The sequence below is a fragment of the Phascolarctos cinereus genome, unplaced genomic scaffold (genome assembly GCF_003287225.1).
Source record: "Phascolarctos cinereus isolate Bilbo 61053 unplaced genomic scaffold, phaCin_HiC Scaffold_2;HRSCAF=192, whole genome shotgun sequence".
Lineage (NCBI taxonomy): Eukaryota > Metazoa > Chordata > Mammalia > Diprotodontia > Phascolarctidae > Phascolarctos > Phascolarctos cinereus.
Window position 1 is genome coordinate 135,883,094 of NW_027555625.1, and position 24,733 is coordinate 135,907,826.

Here is a 24,733-nt window from a genome sequence, read left to right on the forward strand (position 1 = left end):
ATGTTTTGGGGTTTTGTTCTTTGTAATTAAGTGTAACAGTGGTAAGAATAAGATGGAGAATGGATAGACTGGAGGCAAGGAGACAAGTTAAGGTTCTGTTAAAAATGATTTAGGCAGGCAAAATATTAAGTAGACCTGAAGCAAGGAAGTTTGTATGAAAGTATAGGGAAGGGAGAGAGAAATAGATTGTGGAAATAGAAATGCCAAGGATTGGCACCTGATTAAAGGTAAGAAATAAGAGGGAAGAAAGACTAGATGATGTGTCTGAAGTTTAAAAGCCTAGATAAACAAGAGAATAGTGGTGCTACCAGCAGAAGTAGAAAAGTTAGTGGAAAGGGGTGGTTGTGGTGTGCAGAGGATGATTTCAGTTTTGAACACATGGAATTTTTGAGGTACTGGTGAATATCCAGGTAGAAGTTTCCATCTCTCAGTTGAAAATATGGGACTGGAGCTCTGGGGTATTATTATGGGTAAAGATACAGGTATGAGAGTTATCTGCTTAGAGGTGATCAGTGAATCCATGGGAGTGGATTAAAAAAAAAAGAGGGCCAAGTACAGAATCTTGCGGAATCCCACATTAAAGGACTAGGGAAAAATAAGAAAGTAAGAAAATAGACTTCTAGTAGTCAGAGTTGGTGGTGTCATAAAGGCCAGAGGAGGAAAGTTATCAGGAAGACGAAGGTTTATCCCCACATCAAGTACTCCAAAAAGGTCAAGGATAAATGAGGAAAAAGACTATTGGATTTAGAAAATATACAGTGGTCATTAGCAGATACTGAAATTTTATGGGGTTTTTTTCCTTTGGTTGGTTTTTGCTTTTTGGTGAGGCAGTTGGGGTTAAGTGACTTGTCCAGGGTGTCAAGTGTCTGAGGCTGGATTTGAACTCAGGTCCTCCTGACTCCAAGGCTGGAGCTCTATCTACTGCACCACCTAGCTGCTCTGAAATTTTAGTTTCATTAGAATGATGGGGATAGAGGTATATTGCAGGTTGAGTGAGTAGGTGATAAAGTAAGCGCAGTTTCACTGTGGTTTACTTTGCTTTGGAAACTAGGATAAAACAAGTAAGCCCACTAACTTTTTTTCCTCTGACCCAGCACACTTTTTTAGTACTGCACATATGTTCTAGAATTCTAGTGACAAGAGTATTAGAATGATGAGAGACAAAATGGTATAGTAATCAAGACCCAGCTTATTTCATTGGTAGAAAGAATATCCAAAGTGGGCGTTCCTTATACAAATAAATTCACAGGTCTAGACCTCCCTTTTCCCCCAAAAGAGTGGCGATAAATTTGATTGCAATCAGCATTGATAAAGTGAAGGCATTTTCTTGCCATTGCTTTTAGGTCTTTTGCATTCAGTTTTGTTTTTACATATTTAAAATTTTTCTTATCTAGTGCATTCTGATTTCTTTCATATTTGGTATTCTCCATCTATGCTAATTTTCTGTCTAGTTTTGTCTATCCAAATCATATTAGAAAATCAACGTACAAAATTCCCTTACTTCAAAGAAAATGCTCTTCTTTCACTGTGTCACTAACGTGTGTGGGTAAATCCTGCTACTTCTCAAAGGAGCGACTCATGGATAAGTTTCTTCTTTCTTTTTTTTTTTCTGGCTAGGCAGTGGGGTTAAGTGACTTGCCCAGGGTCACACAGCTAGTAAGTGTCAAGTGTCTGAGGCCAGGTTTGCACTCAGGTCCTCCTGACTCCAGGGCTGGTGCTCTATCCACTGTGCCACCTAGCTGCCCCTTACAGATAAGTTTCTAAGACTGGGGAATTTATTTTCTGCTTCTCCCATTCACTAGACCCTGTTACCACAGGCAAATGATTCCACGATTGAGAATATTTAACTCTAAAAGTTCTCTTAAAGTTCTTCGAGCTCAGAAGGGTTATGCAGTGTTTGTCACTAGGAGATTGAGACAGCCTTGATGAGATCTTCCTTAATTCCTTTGATGGTTTGCAGAAATATAAGGTTCTGCTTACTAAATAATGAAATATCAAGTATTAGGGTTAATGTTTTTAATAAAGGAATAGAGACTGAATTGTATAAGTATATTCTCATAGTGAGAGGAGCATCTCATATGCTTTTTTCCATGAAATAGAAATTAAGTGGTATATAGGTTTGGTGGTGCTGACAGTTTAAAAAAAATTACCCAGCAGCCTAAAAATATAAAGGAATGTTGCAAGTTTTTATTGAATACAGTACAGAAAACCTTATTTACCTGAAAGATGTATGTGTGGAATTTAGCAAGAAACAAGAACTAAATAAAAAGTTCCCAAGACAACTAAAATTTGGAGGCTCTGCATTTTTTTTCAGAAGGCTCTGTGTTTTTCTTCAGAAGAGATATTTGGGCTTCCATTCTGAGTTTATTCACTCTTAATTTAAATATATTTAATAAACTTGGTTATCTGGTACCTCATATCACAGCAAATTAGAAAGAAAAGAGTGATAAGAATGACAGTTACAGAAGTATGGAGAACAGAAAAGCTGCTGTTTTACAGTTCAGTGATTGGTCATAACAGTGGACTCAGATTATCAAGTAAAGGTTAAATCACGTTCCATACAATCTATTTAAGAAGGCAAGTAAGTGTGTATTTTACGATTTAGATTCGTAATGTCAAGACTGGATGAGAATTTAGATTAAAGAACATCTGGTCTAGTCCCCATTTTTATAGAAGAGGGAAGTGAGGTCCAAAGAGATAATGTGACTTACCCCAAAATGGTATGCTAGTAAGTAGCCAATTCAGGACCAGAACCCCAATCTAAGGCATTTTCTCTTTTTCTGTGCTAAAACTTTTGGCACTTATAAGATTCCACTTAAATGGAATGTTCTCTGATACCTGATAAATAAATTGTTTTTTTAACTTTCTACTAAACAACTAGTAAACATGGACTTTTACAACAAATTTTAAATACTTAGAAAAGTTTTCTGGAATAAAGCACTTCTAGTACTTTAGTAAACCTATTATTGCATCAATGTAGGTACTTCCTCCAGTGATGCAGATCGTATTCAAGCCCTGTCCATCTCGTTTTGTTTTGGGGTTTTTTTGGTGAGGCAGTGGGGGTTAAGTGACTTGCCTAGGGTCACACAGCTAATAAGTATCATGTGTCTGAGGCCAAATTTGAATTCCGGTCCTCCTGACTGCAGGGCCTGTGCTTTAGCTGCCCCTTTGTTCTCAGTTTCTTAACAGGGGATCCACCTAACATGTTACAGGCTTTCATTTACGTTCCTTGACACTGGATTCCATGCAGTTGATTTCCAGGATCAGTATATCTAAACCTTGACTCTCTTTTGAACTAACCAGTTACCTTTTGGACATCTTGGACTAAATGGCATAGGCATCTAAAACTCAACATGTCCAAAACAAATAGAAAAACTGTCTTTATTGTCAAGGAGCATACATTCTAATGGGAGAGACAATATGTAAATAACAAGGCACATGGTAGATAAATATTTTGTGAATGGGAGGTAATCTCAAAAGAAAGACGCTAGCATTGAGGATAATGAGGAAAGGCCTCCTACAGAAGGTGAAATTTGAACCAAGTCTTGAAGGAAGCCAAAAGGCTAAAGTGAATTGGAAGAGCATTCCAGGCATGTAGGGCAAGCTTCAAAAATGTAGAGAAATAGGGCCTAGAGTGTCACGTTTGAGGAACAGCCAGAAAGCCAGTGTTGCTGGATCATAGAATATGTGGACAGAAGTGAAATATTAAAAGACCCCCAAACTTGAAAGGGCTGGATCTTGAAGGGCTTTAAAAGCCAAACAAAGTTTGATCCTGAAGGTAATCAGAAGCCACTGGAGTTTATTGAGTTAAGAGTGACGTAGACAAACTTGAACTTAAGGAAATCATTTTGGCAGCTGAGAGGAGGATATATAGGAGTAGAGGGAAACCCAAGACAGGGAGACCTACCAGAAAGCTATTGCACTGGTCCAGACTTGGAACAATGAAGCCCTCTACTAGGTTGGTAGCTATGTAAGGGGAAAGGAATGCATGCAAAAGATGTGACGATAGAAACAAGACTTAGCGACAGATTAGATATGCAGGTTGTTTGAGTGAGAAATCAGCGGTACCAAAATTGAGAGTTTAGGTGACTGGGAGGATGGTGGTGCCTTTGCCAGTAATACAGAAGTTCAGAAAGGGGGAGAATTTGTGGGGAAGGATGAGTTCTGCTTCTTTGGGTAGCTTGAGTTTCAGATGTCTTTAGGACATGAAGCAGATGACATGTTGGCAGTTGGTCATGTGTGACTGGATCTAGCTCATCCTTTTCTTTCTGTTTAATTCTAAATCCCACTCATTGTCTTTAAATAGTATCTTTCCCAGATATACGTACTGATGACTCGATCACCTGTATGAGTTGTCTATCCAGTGGCATAATTTCTACAAGACATTTTTCATTGACTTGGTTTAGATAGGCCAAAATTTACACTGATTTAGAGAAAACTTGGCCATGTATCCAACCAAGCAAAATTGTCCTGAGGGCATTGTGAGGGATGTGGATGTAGGAGTGCCAATACATGGCACAGTCACCTTCCAGATTCTCTGAGTGATGGTCTGCTGACAACATTCTCTAAACTTGTTCTCGCAACTCTTTCCTATTGTCATGTGAGATGACACTGCCTGTAACCCTGTGCCATCTTTCTCCGCAAGATTTTACAGAGCATGTTGTATTCTAAGCTGATTATGCCTTTGGTTGCCACATTTGTCAGCATGGCAAGGAGATCAAGTATTTGGCTGAGGCAGTTGTTAGTTTCTTTTGTCTCTGTTTTGGGATAATTAATTGGGTCAGTTAAACTTAGAAAATAACTTGTGTTACAGTCTTTTTTTTTCTTTTCATTTCTTCGATATCAGATCATGTTGGTGTTTGCTCAATTACACATAATCTTTTCATCTCAGTTTTATTATTTCTCTCTGAGTTTTATATTGATTTTTATCTTTGCTCCAACAAGATAGTGTTCTGACTTTATTTACATAGACATATGATTCAGAAGTGACCTTCTCTCCCATAGGTAACCAGTCATTTCCTGTCTATTAGAACATAATCACTTTAATTTTAAAATTAATTGGTGCTTACTGTGTCCAGCACCTTCTCATTCTGTTCTCAAGGAAGTATTCTTGTTATACTATAAAAGCCATTGGCCTCTCTTCAAAAAAACAAAACCTTTTGAACCATCTTTTCCTATGTATGCGTATTTTTGTTTTGTTTTGTTTTTGCCGTCTCTGCCCATCCTTGCCTTGAAGTCATTGAGTATTAAAGTTGATCTTAATTAAATTTGGAGAGTCTTACAGAATTCTTCATATGATTTCTCTCCCTCCTTGTCTGCTTTAACAGCTCTTGGCACATAACCCATTTTTTATAGCGCTCTTTTATACAAGTACTTATCATGAGCTTTGCAATTCATGACCAAATGTTTTTCTTTTGAACATCGAATAAAACCGTTTCTGCCAGCTCCCTTATTTACCCTCTCCAAGGAGAACCTGTGAGCCATCTATCCATTAAGCTGTAACTTCTTTTGCCTTTTGTTTTCATATGTAATGAGGATACCAAGTTGACTGAAATTCAGTTCTTCAGTAGTATGCATACTTGGTCACTGGACAAGGATCTCACATTTAGAGTATAAAAACTAAGTTAATATTTACACAATCTAAAAACTGAATTCTTAACCTCTGCCCCTTTTCTGCCACTGCCACCATCACTTGAGAAGGAGCCTACATAGGACTAGGAACATTTTTATTTTTGTTTCATGGCTTTCCTTGGCCAAAGGTATTCCTCACCAAGTGGCCAAGCCTAATGGCTATGAACCTCTCCATATTTAGCTAGACTGGTCCCTGGAAATCATTTTTTTGCTGAGCACATCCTTCAAGACCCTTCAATGGTAGAATGTGCTAGAGTTTTTACTTTTGTGGGGAAAACCTTTAAGAACACAGGATCACCCTCATGCTACGATGCAACATCTCACAATGAAGCATTGGATTTACAAGTTTGTAAAATAAAATATGATATATTAATGTAATACTCATGGTCATTTTCTCATTTAGCATTTTACGGTGTTCGCGGGGAAGGGCCTTGACGTGGCAACACCGCTTATTAACTAACGCTTCCCCTCTCACACCTTACTAACTTTCTACCCTCCCCTCTCAAATGTCACCTTCTCTTCCTCTCTTCTCTTGTTCTCCAGTATAATATCATTATCTCCCCCTAGTACATTGTCACCGTCATTGCTGCTTCTGTTTTTAGGTCTGTGGAGCATTATTCTTGGTATGCCCACTACATTTAGACTTGGAATTTAATACCTTTGAATGTTGTATGTTTCAACAATGATGAGGAGCTGCTTCTTAAAAGTATTTAACTCAAAACTTAAAGGACATGGTAGAATCTGGTCAGCTCATGAAAAACAGTGCTGTGTGTCTGTTGTCTGTAATACTTTGTAAATTGCCGTAATGATAATGCCTGATTTGGGCTTATGTTCATTTGATTGGACCATCATGTTTTTTGTTACAATGCTTTCATTATAAGATATTTTATTAAACTAGAAGCTTTAACTCTAACCTGAAATGCTACTATGTTACGTTGGATCATAAGAATGATAGCTGGATTTTTTGTTATTGTTTGTAATTTAGGCTTTTGCAAATGGCTACCCTTATGATGGCCCAAACTGATTAGAACTTCACCCATTTGACAACTATTTGAGTTGTTTAACAGGTCTTATAATAGGAGATTATTATATCTTGTTATAAACCTGTTTTCCACAATTTAAACTCATTTCTTTCACAGTTAAAGCCTCCAAGCCAGTAAACCATTATCTGCTGTAATATCCATTAGCATATTATCTAAATGACCTTAAAGCAAGCCTTGAGCTTAAATTTTCTTATTAAATAACTTAAGAGAATTATAGAGAAAAAAAAAACAACTTTGAAAATTAGGTCTTACTGTCATTTCAGGCTTGCCACCAATACTGTCATATTAAGCTCAAAATGTATAAAACCAGTCTCACTGCTTTTGCAATAAGTAGTCTTAAGGCTGCCATTGCTGATAGTCAAGGAATGACTCTCTGTTAGTAGTAGCAGTCTTGGAACTGACAAATCTGTTTTCACTTGGAATTATTGGGCATACCAGTTTCAATTCCATTTCTATGAAATGCCTGCCCCCTAGAGGCCACTGGCTATATATCAACCGTTTTGCTTGCATCACTTAAATGACCCTGCTTTAAAAGCTATTCTAAGTTTCTTAGGTCTTTAACGTTTTTTAGGGTAAAGTAAATGAAAAATAAATAAGTATGGGACCAAATACCTTTCGTCCACATGCATTTTTGTAAACCTAATTTTGAACAACACAACATAGACAAATATAAAGCAGCATTTTCAATTTTTAAGGGAGATTGATATAGAGTCTGATCAACCCTATTGTAAGTATTTTTCCCACATTGTCACATAAGCCAACTCTCACTAAAAGTTGTCCATAGTCTACCAGGGGTAGGGAACCTGCAGCCTCAAGGCCACATGTGGCCCTCTGGTTCCTCAAGTGTAGCCCTTTGAACTGAGTCCAAGTTCTATAGAACAAATCCTTTTTTTAAGGGGATTTGTTCTGTGAAGTTTGGATTCAGTGAAAGAGCCACACTTGAGGACTTAGAGGGCCGCATGTGGCCTCAATGCTACAGGTTCCCCACCCCTGCCATAAACTGACCTTATGTGGTAAGAAAAAGAAGAAAATTATTTTGTGGTTTGAAAGACATATGTGAAATTTGGGCCTTACCTTTATACAGATCCCATTAGCCAAGTATGTATACTTGAGAATTCCCTAAGAAGAACCTAAAGCAAAAAGAAACGTTTGTCAACATATGCATGAGGTATTAGTCTTCAGTCTCTTAAGAGTTCTTAATTTGAACAGTGACATTCCAGAGCGTTCTTCTTTTCAGAGTACATCCAGGCCATTATGGTGATGGAAGAGTCTGTTCAGCATGTTGTCATGACGGCCATTCAAGAGGTATGTATTGAACCTTTTGCTTTTCATATTTTTCACACTTCAGCATTAACTAGAATTGGGTATAGAAATATTCTAAAGGATGTGCATTATTCTAAATAATAGAAATGGAAATGAAATAATTAGGTTCTGTTACCCCATTATTGGAGAATGTTTTTAATTGTTCCCATTCAGTGAACATTTATCATGTACTTATTATAGGAGAGGCATTAGGCTAGACTTTCAGGATACAAAGAAAAATGACATAGCCTCTGCCTTCAGGAAACTTTAATTTTATTGAATGCAGCATGTAAACAAGGAAGTATAAAGTAATTTGAAGGAAAAGTAAGCATTAGAAGTATCTAAAAAGGTACTTTTACTTCTTAGATGATCTTAAAATTATATTTTACCTAGCTTATTTTTACTTCAGAAATTAAAGCTATCTTTAAAAAAATAACAATCTATGGCATTTAATTTGGCTGTTATTTTGTATTTCCTTCCCTCTGTTTTGGTTCCTAAATGGACATAATAACTGAATTTAGTAGTTTTTAACTTAATGAATTTCTTGTTTCGTTATAAGAATAAATTATGTTGGCTAAAATTGCTTTTACATGTAATTGGAGAGAAATAAAATACTAAGTAAAAATTTTTGAAAAAAATAATGAAGTCATTGGAATACTATGACTGAGGCTATACTAGAAGCCAATTCTGTATTTTAGACTGCTTTTAGATTTAAGTCATGTACCTGGACCCATTGTGAAAAGCATGTATCACTAGACAAATAATAGTAAATAGTAAAAAGTTTCTGTTTACATTTTATTTGTATTCTAATCTTAATTATGGTAGTGTTCAGTTACTTGTGCTTGTAATATAGCACCTAGAATGGTATGAGAATACATTTCTTATTATTTCTTGTTCTCTTTCTTAATATTATTCCTCAAGTGAAATCTTTGTCATCTTCATTTCAGCTGATGAGCAAGGAATCTCCAGTTTCTCTTGGAAATGATGCCTATGTTGACCTTGACCGCCAGGTACCTAACATGAGGTGTTGTCTTTTCAGTGATAGTGGTAGCTAGCATAAATAGACACTTTGTAAACTGCAAGACATGATACTCTTTCCCTTGATATTTACAACCGTGTGAATTATTCTTCTCACGTTACAGATGAGAGATCTGTGTTTCACAAAGGTGAAATGTGCCTACTGAGCACATCAGCTAGTGACAGAACCGTGACCAGGTCCTCTGACCTCAGGTTCAGTCTTCTCTTACTGTGCCACACTTTAGTCTTCAGGTTTTTTTTCTTCTCTGACAAAAAATTTACTTTGAGAGGCAGCTAGATGGTGTAGTGGATAGAACACTGGACCTGGAGTCAGGAGGACCTGAGTTTAAATCTGGTCTCAGACCAAACACTTGATATTTAACAGCTGTGTTACCCTGGGCAAGTCACTTAACCCCAATTGCCTCGCAAAAAAAAAAAATAGAAAAAAAGTTTACTTTGGGGGAAAGTGAGGAACTCTTTACGTAATGGATCTGTAAAGTTCTCTAACCCTAGACGATGTAGCTTCAGAATTAAGATTGGTGTGTCTTTATTACAGTAAACAAAAGCAATTTTTTATTAGATGTTATGTATCTATAATTGAGTGTGACCATCTGCTTGCCTGGCATAATCTACCTTAAAAATAGGTTAACTCTTGTTAACCGCAGTCTAGGGTTAAAGTTTTCACTTTGTGTTATTTTGTTTCAAGTAGTTCATCCCTTTATAATCTTAAGTACAGATCTACTTCACTTAGACAATTGGTATGTACCTGAAAAGTTCTTTGAAAACTTAAATCACATTTACCCATCAACTTTTATAGTTTGAATTGTGTTCAGGTTCATTTTACCTTGATTTTGAATAACTTTTTTGCCAACAATTTAGTGGGTTTTTTCTCTCCTCATACTTCTAGATGGAGTTGTTAATCATCTCTCAGGAGACATAGCCTGCACTATAATAGCTATAATTTGAAAGAATACTATAGAGATTCTCAAAGGGTTATAAGGAATTTTTTTGTAGTTTTTAATAATTTTCTCATTTAACTGTTTTTACTTGGGTATTTTTAAATAAATACACTTATACAGATTTTTTTAAAAGTCATATTAATAGTATGTGAAGCTTCTATACTATATTTTCAGAATATTTATTTCACTTTGTGTGCTGCCTTACCCTTACCCTTTCCCATTCCACTTCTACTGTTTGTACCACCACCTCCAAGGAAAAGCTCTCAGTCATATACAGAAAATCATAAGGTATTATATTTGTGTCGGTTTTATCAGAAATTTCAGAAAGTTTACATTTCATTAGAGATCTGTTAAATGAAAACATTTTATTTTGGCTTTAATAATGTATGTAGAATAAAAATTAAAAGTAACATAGCATATTTCGTTTGAAATATTTCACTTCTCTAAATATGAAGTATTACTTCACACTCCTGAGTCTTTCCTCTCTAACAAAGTAGATGAGCCCTCTCTTTTTTGAAACCATTTGTGGCAAGCAGTGAGGCCAACCTAACCACTGGGACTAAGTCCTCTATGTTGACATTTGGGAGTTTCTTGGTCTGGCCACATCTCTCTATTATAAAAATCTCATGAAAAAAGCATTTTTCCATACTCTGAACTCTTATTTTCTAACTCTTTCACTCAATGTGCTTTTGGCAGTCGTTATTTCTGATTTAAAGTGTGGCAGACATGAATTCTAGGAGCTTCATGAATGCCAGGCTTCATAATATACATGCTGCAGCTTGTCTCCATGTGTAAAGATATCTAGAGTTATTACTTTTCCAAGTTCTTTTGACAGTTTCCTTTTGCTGTTCTGGAATGATTGAATCTGGTGCAAATAACATTGAAACTGTATGTAAGGAGAGAAATTAATACATAGAAAAAAGGCAAAGTTAAGCAACTCATTTTTGGTTCTGCTTAATCACTTGTTTAGCCCATTTTCCTTTATGATTTAAGTTAACTTTTCATTAGCAAAGGTGAAAGATATTTGAGGATCAGCCTGGTTTTTAAAGGACCAAAATAGATTTTTTTTTCCAGGGATTTCCAAGCCATTTAATTCAGATCCAATAGTTTCAGTATCAACCTCCTAGTCTCATCCCACTGCCAAACCTCAAAGGAACATGTGGTGGAAGGACTTGTTTGTAGAACATAAGTATTGCCGAGATGCAGATATCAAGAACAAAACAACACACTTTGAAGTGAGCTAATTCCAAACACTTGATTTAACACCGCTATAATTTCTCTGTGGCTTAAATCTAAACCAAGACAAATAGGAGGGAAATACAAGGATTAAAGAAGAGAATTTATATTCCTGAAATGATTTTGCAGTATTCTGAATGAACAGAAAACTTTTTATCTGCTTCCAAAGAGCATTGTGATCACATCTCATTGAAATTAAATTTTTTAAAAATTTAAATTAAACTTTCTTCCACAAGGTGTTACAGCTCTAAGTTTATATTTTTGAGTATTTGGCTTTTAGTCATAAAATAAGAATCTTACTTGGAAGATATGTCAGATGCCTGTTAGTCTAGCCTGTATCTGAACAGGAATTCTCACTATAAATTATCTTAACAGTGGTCATGGTCACCTTAGTCTAATCATCCCTGCTACCTCCAGGAGCTCTTTTCTTTGATCTTAAGGATTGTTGCTCTTTACTGTGGTGAGAATATTTATAGATGCTCATTAACATTCCTAGCGAATTCTTATTTGTTATTTCAGTGTTTCCCCTTGTAGTTTTGAAATTCTTTTTCATGTTTTTTTTCCTTCTTTTGTGGAACATGCATCTTCAGGATCGCCTTATTTGATTCTCATTGGTGTTTTGAAGTTATTTTACTTGTTTTTAAGACACTTTTCACAATCCTCTTTGGCATTGTATTTTTGGTCCTGTAGGTAGATTTTTTTGAATGTTGTTTTTGGATTGTGTTTGTTTTTTTCCTGTTTTTTTTGTTGTTGTTTTGTTTTGTTTTTTGTTTTTGTCTTCCCTGTCTTTTAAAGAATATAGGAGCAGATGCATCTCAGTGGCTTGAAGACATATACTTACTTGTACAAAAGATGTCTGTAACCAGGGACACCATCAAGAACATCTGATGTTCTTGAAGCATCATCATGATTAGTTTGGATGTGAGATGTACAAAAGATACTCTTCGAACTATTGAGTGTGGCAGTGAGTTTGTGAAGCACAACTCCCTTATCTCCCAAATTCCTTCAGAGAATATCAAATAATATACTGAAGTATGATTGCTGAAAATCCTGTTCTGACATCAACTAATTAGTTTCTAGTCATTCAGAATGACAGTGCTGAAAACTACAGTATGACCGAGAAGACATTCATCATTTCCTGTCAACTAGCAGACATTGAAAACCTTGATAAACTAGCTTAAGTAAGGTAGTTGTGAGCAGCTAAAACTTATAACTATATAAATTGATATGTTCAAGGATAATCTCCATAAGTATCAAAGAAGGTGCTTCAAGAATACACTAAAAAGGGGCAGCTAGGTGGCGCGGTGGATAGAGCGCCGGCCCTGAAGTCAGGAGGACCTGAGTTCAAATGCGGCCTCAGACCAAACACTTGACACGTACTAGCTGTGTGACGCTGGGCAAGTCACTTAACCCCAATTGCCTAAAAGAAAAAAAAAAAGAATGCACTAAATTGAGTTCTCCCTGGAGTTAAGCTTTTGGGGTTCAACTGAGAAGTTGCAAAATCATAAATATGTATAATATTGTACCTTAGCATTTCAGATAACTCTTTGGAACATTAATTTTCTAATGACATGTCTTAGGAGCTCTGACAAAGTTTTATGATTCTTATTTTTAAAATGGAGATCTGAGGAGACGAAGGGTAACGTAGCATAAGCCAGCAAAATGTCTGCTGAAAAAGAAAAAAAACTTGTAGAAGCCCTGAGGAAAAGAAAAATATGAATGCCACTGAAGCAGATGCCTTCTTTTTCAGTGGTAAAGAAGATTATTAAAGTCTTGACTTTTAAATTATAACACAGAACTCCTGAGTGATATAAACAATGCCATACCCAAGAATTAACTCAAAAGAACTTCTTTAAACAGAAATCTCACTGGAATGGGTCTGTTCAAAAAGACATGGTTACCTCTTTAGAGTATCTCTAGTCTCTAGAGTGATGAAATATTAGTATATTATTTCAAAGAACATTTTCCATATTCCTTCCTGCTCTTTTGTGATATAGAAGACATGGTTCTTAATCAGGATATTTGTGCCTTGTACCATGATTACATGCAATCCAATATTTATGGGCATTCAAGAAACTTCTTTATAAGTTCATGAGAACCAAGCTTGTTACCATATATAGTTCAGTACTCTCGAATTGAGATTAAAAATTGAGTTTGTTGGAAAAATACTTTATCAGGTTTCACTGACTGCCATATAAATCAGGAGCTCATCAAAATCACATAAAAAATTCTACATTGGACCACAAAAAGGGATTAGTTGACTATTTCTTTACCTAAGAGAAAGTTATTGAATCAGAAATGCATTTGGAAATGGTCTGTTAGCTATATATGGGGTAAGAAGAGCCTTGTATGTGAGAGTAAATCTAATTTTAAAACTACATAAATAAAGCTTATAATTTACAGATGCTACGAATAGTAACCCAATTAAAGGAAAAAAAATTTCTGCAATCTGTCTTGCTTTCCACTTTCATTGTTTAAAAAAAAAAAAAGGAAAACTTTTTTTTTATTATCTTGATTGCATTTTGTGCAGATTGCTTCATTGTGGTCATTTGAGCACCTCACTTTAGAGTAATGATCCCCATACCTGGTTTTCTAAGGTTGTGTCCCTGGTCATTTCAAGATGATTAGTAGAATTCCCCCTTAAATTCTCAAATAATTTTTTAAACTTACTTAAATTAACTACATATTATGAACTATATTTAAGGCAGATTTTAAAATGTTATTTCTCTATACAGACTATAATTCATTTTTACTAAAGGCTTGTGTTTGCACTCCTAAGAAAACTAAGGGAATAATTGAACCAAGAGAGATTAGAAATCTTAAAAAACAGCCTAAAATAATATTAAAAATCTAAGATTTTGAAAAGTTGCTGAGTGGCAAGACTACTACCTCAGTTCACTACTTAGTATGTCTCTGTAAGCAAAGGAGTTTGAGTCTGAGAGAAACAAATTGAGGCCCTCACTATTATAGTTTTACTGTCTTTTTCCTCTCACAACTCATTTAGCTTTTCCTTTAAGAATTTAAATGCTGTACCATTTGGTACACATGTGTTTAATATTAATCTCATTTATGTTAATTGAGAATATTGATATCAATATGATATTGATTATATTACTAGTTTTTGTAATAATATTGATATTAACTTAATATCAGTATTTATTTTATGTGGTGCCTTTTAGCAAAATGAAGTTTCCTTGTTTATCTATTTTAATTAGGTTAGTTTTTGCTTTTACTTTGTCTGAGATCATGATTGCTGCCTCTCACTTTTTTTGCTTCACCTCATGTATAATAGATTCTACTCCAGCCCCTTAATTTAATTAAGTATATCCTTCAGGTGTGTTTCTTATATACAACATATTGTTGAATTCTGTTTTCTAATCCATTTGGCTATTCTGTTTTATGAGTGAATCATATCATTGCTAACTGTGTATTTCCCTCCATCCTATTCTCTTATACTTTTCCTTCTCTCTTTTTCCTCCTCTCCCTTTAAGAGTCTATTTTGCTTCTCTCTCCTTTAATCTGTTCTTTTTACTCCTTCTCCCTCGTCCTTATGCCCATATAGTCTTCCCTCCTTTAACCACTTCACATAAGAGTGCATGAGGTCAAGTGTTGCCTGCTCCCCCATTACCATCTCTTGTATAAATTCCTCTTTACACACCCTATTTATGTGAGATTATTTCTTCTTTTCTCTCTTTCTCTTCCTCCTTCTCCCAACGTGTTCTTCTTCCCTGCTGTTTAATTCTTCTTTTTGTGTTCATCAAAATATATCAGTCACTCAAAGGCCCTTTGTCTAATTAGACTCCCTCTATAATATGTGATGATGATAGAGTTCTGTGAAACTACATGCATCATCTACTCATATAAGAATATAAACAATTTAATCACTTACTACTTCTCACTCACGTTTACCTTTTAATTTTTTCTTGACTCCTATTTGTATATTGAATTTTTACTCAATTCTTGTCTTTTCATCAGGAATGCTTGCAGGTTCTCCATTTTATTAACGATTAAAGCTCCATTTTTTTTCTCCTGCAGTATTTAATTCCGTTTTGCTGGGTAGGTTATTCTTGATTCTAAGCCTATATCTTTTGCCTTTTGGAATACTGTGTTCCAAGCTCTCTACTCCTATATAGTGGTGGCTGGTAAATCTTGTGTTAGCCTGATGTTCACTACTTGATACTTGAATTGTTCTGGCTCCTTGCCTAAGTTTTTCTTTGACCTGATAAGAGCTCTGGATTTTGGCATTTATATTTCTTGAGGGGAAAAAAACAACAACTTATTTTGAGGTTTCAGGAGGTGACAGGCATGTTCTTTCAATTTCTACTTTGCCTAAGAGATCTAGGCAGTTTCCTTTAGTAATTTCTTGAAAATTTATGTCTCAAGTTCCTTTTTTGCTTATGGTTTGTAATTAGTCCAGTAATGCTTAAATTCTCTCTCCTTGATCTGTTTTCCAGGTCAGTTGTTTTTCCTATGAAATACTTCACATTTTCTTCTATTTTTTTCCTTTTTTTGGACTTTGTTTTATTATTTCTTGGTGTTTCATAGGGTCATTAGCTTCTGTTTGGCCAGCTCTATTATTTTTTAACTTTTTAAATTTTAATTAATTTTTAGTTTTCAACATTCACTTCCACAAGATTTTGAATTCCAAAATGTTCTCCCCATCTCTCCCCTCCCCCGACCCCAAGACAGCATACATTTGATTACCCCTTTGCACAATCTGTCCTTCCTTCTTTCACACCCTTTCCCCTTCAATTTTCCTGTAGGGCAGGATAGATTTCCATACCCCATCACCTGTGTATCTTATTTCCCATTTGCATGTTAAAAACAATTTTTAATGTTCATTTTTAAAACTTTGAGTTCCAAATTCTCTCCCTCCCTCCCCACCCACCCTCATTGAGAAGGCCAGCAATTCCATGTAGATTATACATGTGTAGTCATACAGAACACTTCATAATAGTCATGTTGTGAAAGACTAACTATATTTCCCCTCCATCCTGTCCTGCCCTCTGTTTATTCTATTCTCTCCTTTGACGTTGTCCCTCCTCAAAGGTGTTTGCTTCTGATTACACCCTTCCCCTAAACTGCCTTCCCTTCTATCATTCCCCTCTCTTTATCTCCTTCCCCCCTATTTTCCTGTAGGGTAAGACACCCAATTGAGTGTGTATGTTATTCCCTCCTTAAGCCAAATCTGATGAGAGTAAGCTTCACTCATTCCCTCTCACCTCCCTCTTCCCCTCCACTGTAAAAGCTTTTTCTTACCTCTTTTATGTGAGATAATTTACCCCATTGTACCTATCCCTTTCTCCTTCTCCCAGTACATTCCTCTCTCTCACTCCTTAATTTTATTTTTTTGGATATCATCCCTTCATTTTCAACTCACCCTGTGCCCTCTTGTGTATATATATTCCCTCCAACTACCTTGATACTGAGAAAGGTCTCATGAGTTACAAGTATCAACTTTCTATGTAGGAATGTATACAGTTCAACTTTAATAAGTCCCTTATGATTTCTCTTTCTGAGCTATAAGTGAATATTACATGTTGCATTTTGCTTTGGGAGAGTACCCAAAGAGGCCAATTAACTAAAGATCAAGGCAAAGAGAAAGGAGGAATATAGAGCAGGTTCTACTCAGCATTAAGGAAAGACAAACTCATTGAGAGAAACAAGTAAGCTTTAAGCAATATCATGTTTAAGAAATATTGCCTTCATCTTTTTACTAAGTTTATTAACTATATTTTTAAGATTTTCATATGTGAATGGAAAATTATTTTAAAAATTCTTTTCCCTAAAGTTGAGCAGCCACAACTTGTTTCTACCTCTGAGTCTTAACCTCATATCTAACAGCCAGCAAAGTTCTAAAATCACCAGCTCACTTTTAGAAGGTGACTTGGGGATATTTATTAAGTGTCTTCTATGTGTCAGTTACTGTGCTAAGTGCTGGGGACACAGGTACACATACAAAAGAGTGATAATTCCTGCCCTCAAGGAATTTACAATCCAAGAGTTATACCAAAGGAAGCTGAAAAGTATAGGGGAAGTACCTGGGGTAGTGGTGTAATAGAAAACCAAAAGCAGTTCAGCTACTGGGAAGCACACAGAGTAAATCAGTCAACAAGCATGTGTTAAGCATCTACTGTCCTGGGCACTGTGCTAATTATTTGGGGACATAAGTGAAACATCAAGCAATCCCTATTCACAAAGAGCTTCCAAGTATGTACTGAATAAACTTCAAGAAAATAAATAATCTAGCTAAATAAAAGACAACCTGAGAGGGTGGGCTCTAACAGTTAAGGGCATCAGAAATTACTTTACATGGAAGGTAATATCTGAGTTATGTCTTGAGGGATGAAAGGAATTCTTTGAGATCTGAGGTGAATGGCAAGTAAGTTCAAGGTAATAGGGAACAGAGAAGACCATTTAGACTAGAATTCACTTGGGAGGGCAAAGAGGCTCAGAGGGGAAGCCACTCACAGCTGGGAAAGGAGAAGTAGTGCCACAAAGACCTTCTGCAGGAGAAATTTAAGCTGAGTTTTAAGAAAAACCAGGGAAATTAAATGGCAGAAGGGAGAGCATTTTGGTGTGAGGGATTTTATATGCCACAGGACTTTATCTTTGATCTTTTAGGTTATAGGGAGCCCCTGGATTTTATTAAATAGTGACATGGCCAGAGCATGAATTAGGGTGGGGAGGTACTTGAAACAAGGAAACCAGTTAGAAGACTAAGGAAATAATGCAGGGGAGAGGTAGTTATGTCCTGAAATAAGGTGGTAACTGTGTGAGTAGAGAAGGGAGCCCACCTAAGATGTTGTCGAGAAAGAAATTTCAAGATTTGACAACAAATTGGAGAATTCTTTCATTAATAAAATAGGATTAAACACTTTCCAGAGATCATTGATTTCCTCCTTTGAAAAAATGGAAGCATGAGACAGCTAGATGGTGAAGTGGATAGAGTACCAGCCCTGGAGCCAGGAGGACCTGAGTTCAAATTTGGCCTCAGACACATAATAGCTGTGAGATCCTGGGCAAGTCACTTAACCCCAATAGCCTGCCCCCTCCCCCCCCAAAAAAAGAGAGAGAGAGAAAGAAATGAAGCACACAGAGATTGGCTTTACTTTTAAGCTCTAAGAAATAATAGAGACTTTTAAAACAATTCTAGCAATATTTAGCCAAGTTCTTAATCTCAAAGGATAATGATAGTAGTTAGTATTTTTAAAGCACTTTATATTATGTTATTTGATCCTCACCACAACCTTGTGAGGCAAGTATTATTATTATCACCATTTTATAGATTAAAAAAATACAGAACAAAGTAAATGCCTTGCCCGGCTTCACAGAGATACTTGGTGACTGAGATAGGATTTAAACTCAGGTCTTTCTGACTTGTTTCATATCTGTACAAAGAAATAGTGGACATTCATGTGCTTGAGTGTTTTACTGCTTTGTCAGTAAAGGAAGGTATTCCTTTGCTAATCACGTTTTCACCCCAAGATGTTCCAAGTTGGAGCTAGGGTCCGAAATCTTTAATAAGGTCTAAACAAACAAAAATTATAACAAGATTCCTTGTTTTACATTATTTGAAAGCACTTAGCACCTTCGGAATAGGCAAGAAAAGTGAGACGGACAAAGTAAATTGACTTAGGGAGAGGTGGAATTAGTTATGATTTGCTTTTTTGTCTTCTTGCCTTCTGCTTCCTATCCCTAGGTCTTCCCGTCTTCATTGTTATTTTCTTCATCACATTCTGAGTGTTTCTTCAAGGAAAATACACACATTGTAGGCTTGATTTTATAATGTAAACTTGAGCTATTGTTGATATTGCTTCATTTTAGACAGTTTCTCATGTTTTGTTTGTATGTTGAGTACAGGGCTATACTTCCACAGATACTTGAGTGGATAGAATAAAATGCCTTTAGTATAATTTTATTTTTGTAGTTTTGACTTCACTGCAGTGTAAGTAAATATGACACATAATTCAGAAATGTCCTATTATGTTTTTATTATCAGAATAAAAGCAAATTAAGATCTGAATGATTTTAATACAAAAAAGATTCATTAGAAAGTTGATATAAGATTGAGGGTAGGAAAAAATGAGACTTAATCCCAAATAAAATAATTAAACTTATAAATTCTTTTGATTATTGCAAAGAATTGGTTTAATTTTAGAAATGTGGAGGAAAACATTTCTTGTAGAGGACTGTTTTGCATCCCACAATTTACTCCATTTGATTCTGTCTAATAATTGATTATGTATTTTTTTTTCATCTTTGTGTTTAACTAGTTGAAGAAAACTACAGAGGAACTGAATGAAGCTTTGGCAGCAAAAGAAGAGATTGCACAGAGGTGCCATGAATTAGACATGCAGGTAAGGAGTCTGCTGGGGGAGGGGGGGTGCATGATCAACCTTTGTGAGAAGATTGTGGCAACACTTTAAATTAACCCCAATCATCATTGGGTGGAAGTTGCTAAAAGTTTGCTTTAGGTTTAATGTTAGGAAAAACTTCCTAACAAGTAGAGGTATCCAGAAATAGACTGTGCTGTCTCAGGGAATCATGGGTTCTCCCTCTCTAGTGTTCACACTGGAGGTCATCAAGCAAAGCCTCAGGAACCACTTGTGTATAGCGTAGAAGAGTTTCTCATTCAGGATTAGGTTTGACTACATGACTTCTGAAGTCTCTTCCAACTTTGAGACACTATGATTGGCAGTCTTAAGCCTGTGTAATGTGCTTTTTTCCTTTCTTTCCCTGGGATAAGGCATTTCTGCTTCAATGGAATGAAATCCTCCCCACCTTGTACTCTGCTTATTTAGTTATTCAATAAAAAGTTCTGTATTTAAGTATGCAGACTTGGTTGTGATTATATATCATATGTTCATATGGATATATTGCAGGCTCTTTCCACATGCCTTCTCACTGCATATGACTCGTGTCTAAATCTTCCACAGGGTGTTTACCCAGTGTACATATTCCTTACAACTGTTTACATAGTTGTAAGGAGTGTGTGTGTGTGTGTGTGGTGTGTGTGTGTAGTATCCCTCATTCCACTTTTTCTGCTGAGATTTAAAATAATAATAATAACTACCATTTATGTAGTACTTTAAATATATTATCTCATTTCACTCTCACAGTAACCCTAAGATATATGTGTTATTATTCCCATTTTACAGGTAAGGAAACTGAAACCTAGGAAGGCTAAACGACTTGCCTACATTCACATAGCTAATAAATTTTCTGAAACATGACTTGAACTCAGGTCTTCCTGATTCTAAGTCTACACTCTATCCACCAAGCCACATGGCTACTACTACATTAACTGAACTACTCCATTAACACTGATCTTCAAAATTAGTCTCAGCGTTACTGGTAATTAACGCTACTGCAGTAGTGATGAAAAAGCTTCATAAGTGGTCTTCAAAATAACCATATAGTTGGGCAGCTAAGTGGTGCAGTGGATAGAACACCAGCCCTGGAGTCAGGAAGACATGAGTCCAAATCTGCTCTCAGACATGATACTAGCTGTGTGACCCTGGGCAAGTCACTTAACTCCATTGCCAAAAAACAAAAAATCAAAACTTCCTAACATGTCTAAGCCTTTACAATGACAGCAGAGAGTCACAGAGTAACTCAAATAGTCATATAGGATAATGGAAGACGCTTTAGACTTAGTGAAGACTCGAGTTCAGATCCAGGCTGGACCTCATTAACAATAACTAGGTGTGTGACCCTGGACAAATTATTTAACCTCTCAGTTTCAGTTTCTTTATAAAAGCTGTAATATCCCCTCTTAAATATATTCTTCTCCTGGGCTAATATCTGGTTCATTCAGTCTATCCTGATATGACATATTCTTCAGTCTTCTCACCATATTATCATAATGACGCTATATTTGAAATTTATATCTGTCATCCTTTTCACTTTAATAGGTTGCAGCATTGCAGGAAGAAAAAAGTAGTTTACTTGCAGAAAATCAGATATTAATGGAAAGATTAAACCAATCTGATTCAATAGAAGATCCCAACAGTCCAGCTGGCCGAAGACATCTTCAGCTACAAACTCAATTAGAGCAGCTCCAAGAGGAAACATTCAGGTAAAAAAAAAAATGGGGAGGGCAGGGGTATTTATTTGACCAGACTCAAGATTTTTATCTCTGTAGGGAGTTTTTGATAAGTAATGTATGATAATTGATATATGAATAGTACAGGTGATGTTATAGGAATTTAGAGGAGGAAGAGAGCACATATAATAAGAGAAGGTATAGGACACAATTAGGGTCACTTCAGCAGTTCAAATAAAGTTTCCCTAGTTTCTAATATCTCTCCATATGAGTTATTGTCTTGTAATTCAAATGTCAACAGTAATGAGAGGGAAAGGAAATTCTTATACAAGACTTACGTACCAAAGGAGATTTATTTAAAACTATTTATATTCACAGATATCAGGGGATAGGAGTGGAATGTTACAGTCCTTCAAATATGCATGTGGATTGGGGTGCTAGTATAGCAGTTCCACAGATTGGGGTGATATGGCAGTCCAAAAGATGACTTCCCAGCTTTCTCATTTTGTATAGGAGAAGGCTTATCTCTGATGGCCATTAGAGATGGTCCTTTCTTTTGGGACTTTCTAGAACAGCAATTCGTAGGGAAAAGGGTATAGTCTGCAGCCTCCTCTTCCAGAGCTACACTTGGGAATCTTTGAGCGCAGTGATTTGTTAAGGGTGAATGAGGGTATGAGAAAGGTATGTTCTTTAAGTCACTCAAGTTTAACTAATCACAGAAACATTGGAGGGTCCTGTCTGTGAAGCAAGGTGCCGGGGAGTTGTTTGGGTTCATAAGAATACATTATCCATGAGGTTATTATTGAGAAAACAAAAGAGACCTTGTCTCAGTTTTAGAGGTGAAAGCAAAAAGCAAGGGAGGCAAGCCAGCAGAATGATCTGGAATTATTCTCTCAAGTGAGGAATTATTAAGGGCTTATAGAGAGTTTTCCATGGGATTTTTAATATGAAATGCTAATTCATTTTCCAAAAATGAGAAACTTCCAAAATATAAATATTTTAAGAAGGAGATAAATACAGCACTTTTTAATACAGCTATCTATAAATGTATATATTCAGTAGCAAACGGTATTCATTTATATTTCTCAGAGTAAGGAAGTATTTGCTGCCACATAATTCTAGAAAGCAAAACCATATCCTTATGCAATAATCAGAAGGATATAGTGCTATAAAGACCAATGTTAATGAGAGTATTGTAGTAGTTTTATTGGCCCTGACACCAGGACATAGGTATGTAAAATCTGGCATGTATGATATGTTTTCAGGTTGCCATTGTTTACAATAACAGCATCCATCAAGGTCCCATTAAAGAATGGGCTATCTCCTTTCTTCCTTATCCTTTTGGGAACTGTTACATTTCACTTCGATTCCTAAAAGAATTTCTTGCTCTTAGCAATCAGTATGACAGTAAGCTCTTTTTCAGCCTTTTCTTCTTCCAGATTCTCTACTATATTATACATCCCAACCAAACTGAATTTAGTTCAATTCAACAAACATTTATTAAGCATGTAATTTATGTAAGACACTGTGTGGAGCTCTGAAGATTCAAATGGCATTTCCTGGACTTGTTTTACAATCTACAAAACTTGCAATTTTTTAGTAGAGATTGAAAGATAGGGTAAAATGGTATGTACACAAAAAAGTGTGATTGAGAGGCAGCATGGTACATTGGAAAGAGCCCTGGATTTTTAGTCAAAGCACTCATGTTCATACATTAATTCTGCTACTTACTGTGTGACTTTAGGTAAGACATTTAACCTCTCTGGGCCTCAGTTTCCTCTTCTTTGAAATTATAGAGTTGGACTGATTACCTAAAGTCTCTTCTTAATCTCTTTAATTTAATAGACATTTATTAAGCACCAATGTGCCAGCTACTGTACTAAGCACTGGTGAATCAAATAACAATAAAAAAGACAATCCCTGCCTTCAAGAAACTGAATATCTAATGGAAGAAGATGCACAGAAAGAAACTAGAAAGACAAGAGGTGGAGGAAGGGGGTGGAGTGGTTAGATCCCAGAGAATATGATGTTCTTGAGAGTTCAAACCAAGCAGAGCTGCTGATGGAAATTGGACAGTAAGCTGAAAAAGGCCAGTTTCCAGCCATCTTTAAAGGAGAGCTTTGGGAATTCAGTGCCCCACCCTCCAGTTAAAGGAGAGGAGCCTGAGAGAATTGGTAAGGTGTTGAATATCCAAAGCTGAGTCACTCAGCTAAATCTGTGAACCTCTAAATGTGATAAAGGAAAGGAGTATCATGATAAAATAAGTATCTTGCTCATAAGCAAGCCAGTTGAACTTTATTAAATGAGGACTGAAAACACAAATATGGGTTTCTTTTAAGAAAGACACACATTATCTCTCTCACTCACTCAATCACTCACTCTGAATGCCCCTTAAAACAGTTTAATATACCTTCTCTTTCCCCCTAGGAATAGTAGCAGCTAGCTTTCTTTAACTTTAACCTTGTCAAGTGAGCTAATCTACATTTTCAGAAGTAAGATTTACCTGTTTTATCAGCCTTGGAAACAAGGACAGGAGTGACAAGGGGTTAAAGGAATTGAGACAAAGAAAAATGTGACTTCCTGTTTTAACTGAAATAGAGGGCTGTTTCCAAGGTAGTGTTATTCATGTCAAAGTCCTCTTTCTCTATACAGGAATGATGCAGACCAATTTTCACTCCTGACTTTGTGATAATCTGTAGATGGGTTGATAAAGGACTCATCCTCCCTTATCTGTGGCTTATGCTTTCCTACCTTTATTCATACTCTATACGTAGAATTTTCTACCTCTTCCCTCCAAGTCACCACCTCACCCATCCTCTGATATGTTTCTGTACCAGTCAGTTCTAGACATCTTGTCACATACTCCCTCGGTCATGAAGTTTTCCCAGAGAGACCTAGATTGTAGTGGCCTTTTCTAATTTATTTTCTTGGGTTTTGTTTGGTTTTTGTTTTTTGTTGGTATTTTATTAGTTTTAGTTTTAAAATTAATTGTATCTCTACACTCATTGGGAGTGGAGCTAAAATGGTGGAGTGAAAACAGTGACTTGCTTGAGCTCTCCCCAAAACCCCTCCAAATACCTGTAAAAAGTGACTATAAAATATGAGAGCAGCAGAATCCACAAAAAGAAGAGTGAAACAAATTTCCAGTCTAAGACAGCTGGACAGTTGATGGGAAAGGTCTGTTGCACTGGATGGAGAGAGGAGCACAGTTCAGCATGGGCCATGCCAGCAAAGGTTGGGGCCACAGCAAACCAAGGGCAAGATTCAGGGAACTGAATCACAGACAGCTGTGATGGTTTCCAGACTTCTCAACCCACAAATGCGAAAGACAATTTAAAAGGTCAGTAGGAAAGGTTTGTCAAACCTAGGTGAGAGAGAAGCATGATCTGGCTGCAGCCCAGGGCAGTGGCAGTGGCAGCTGCTTCCAGAGATCTTGGCCCACAGATTCTGGGGGGATCGAGCGGCTAATCAGAAGGACATTGTAGGGATCTCTTTGC

General features: G+C 36.3%; 1 protein-coding gene across 1 annotated transcript in view; it reads left to right on the forward strand.

Annotated features, from left to right (window-relative positions):
* The window catches only part of HOOK3 (hook microtubule tethering protein 3), a 106,923-nt gene that overhangs the window by 40,305 nt on the left and 41,885 nt on the right, over positions 1–24,733 (forward strand). The window contains 4 exon segments of the mRNA XM_020969613.2: positions 7,912–7,979; positions 8,924–8,986; positions 19,465–19,548; positions 21,106–21,269. Of these exon segments, the coding sequence (XP_020825272.1) occupies positions 7,912–7,979; positions 8,924–8,986; positions 19,465–19,548; positions 21,106–21,269 (379 nt within the window).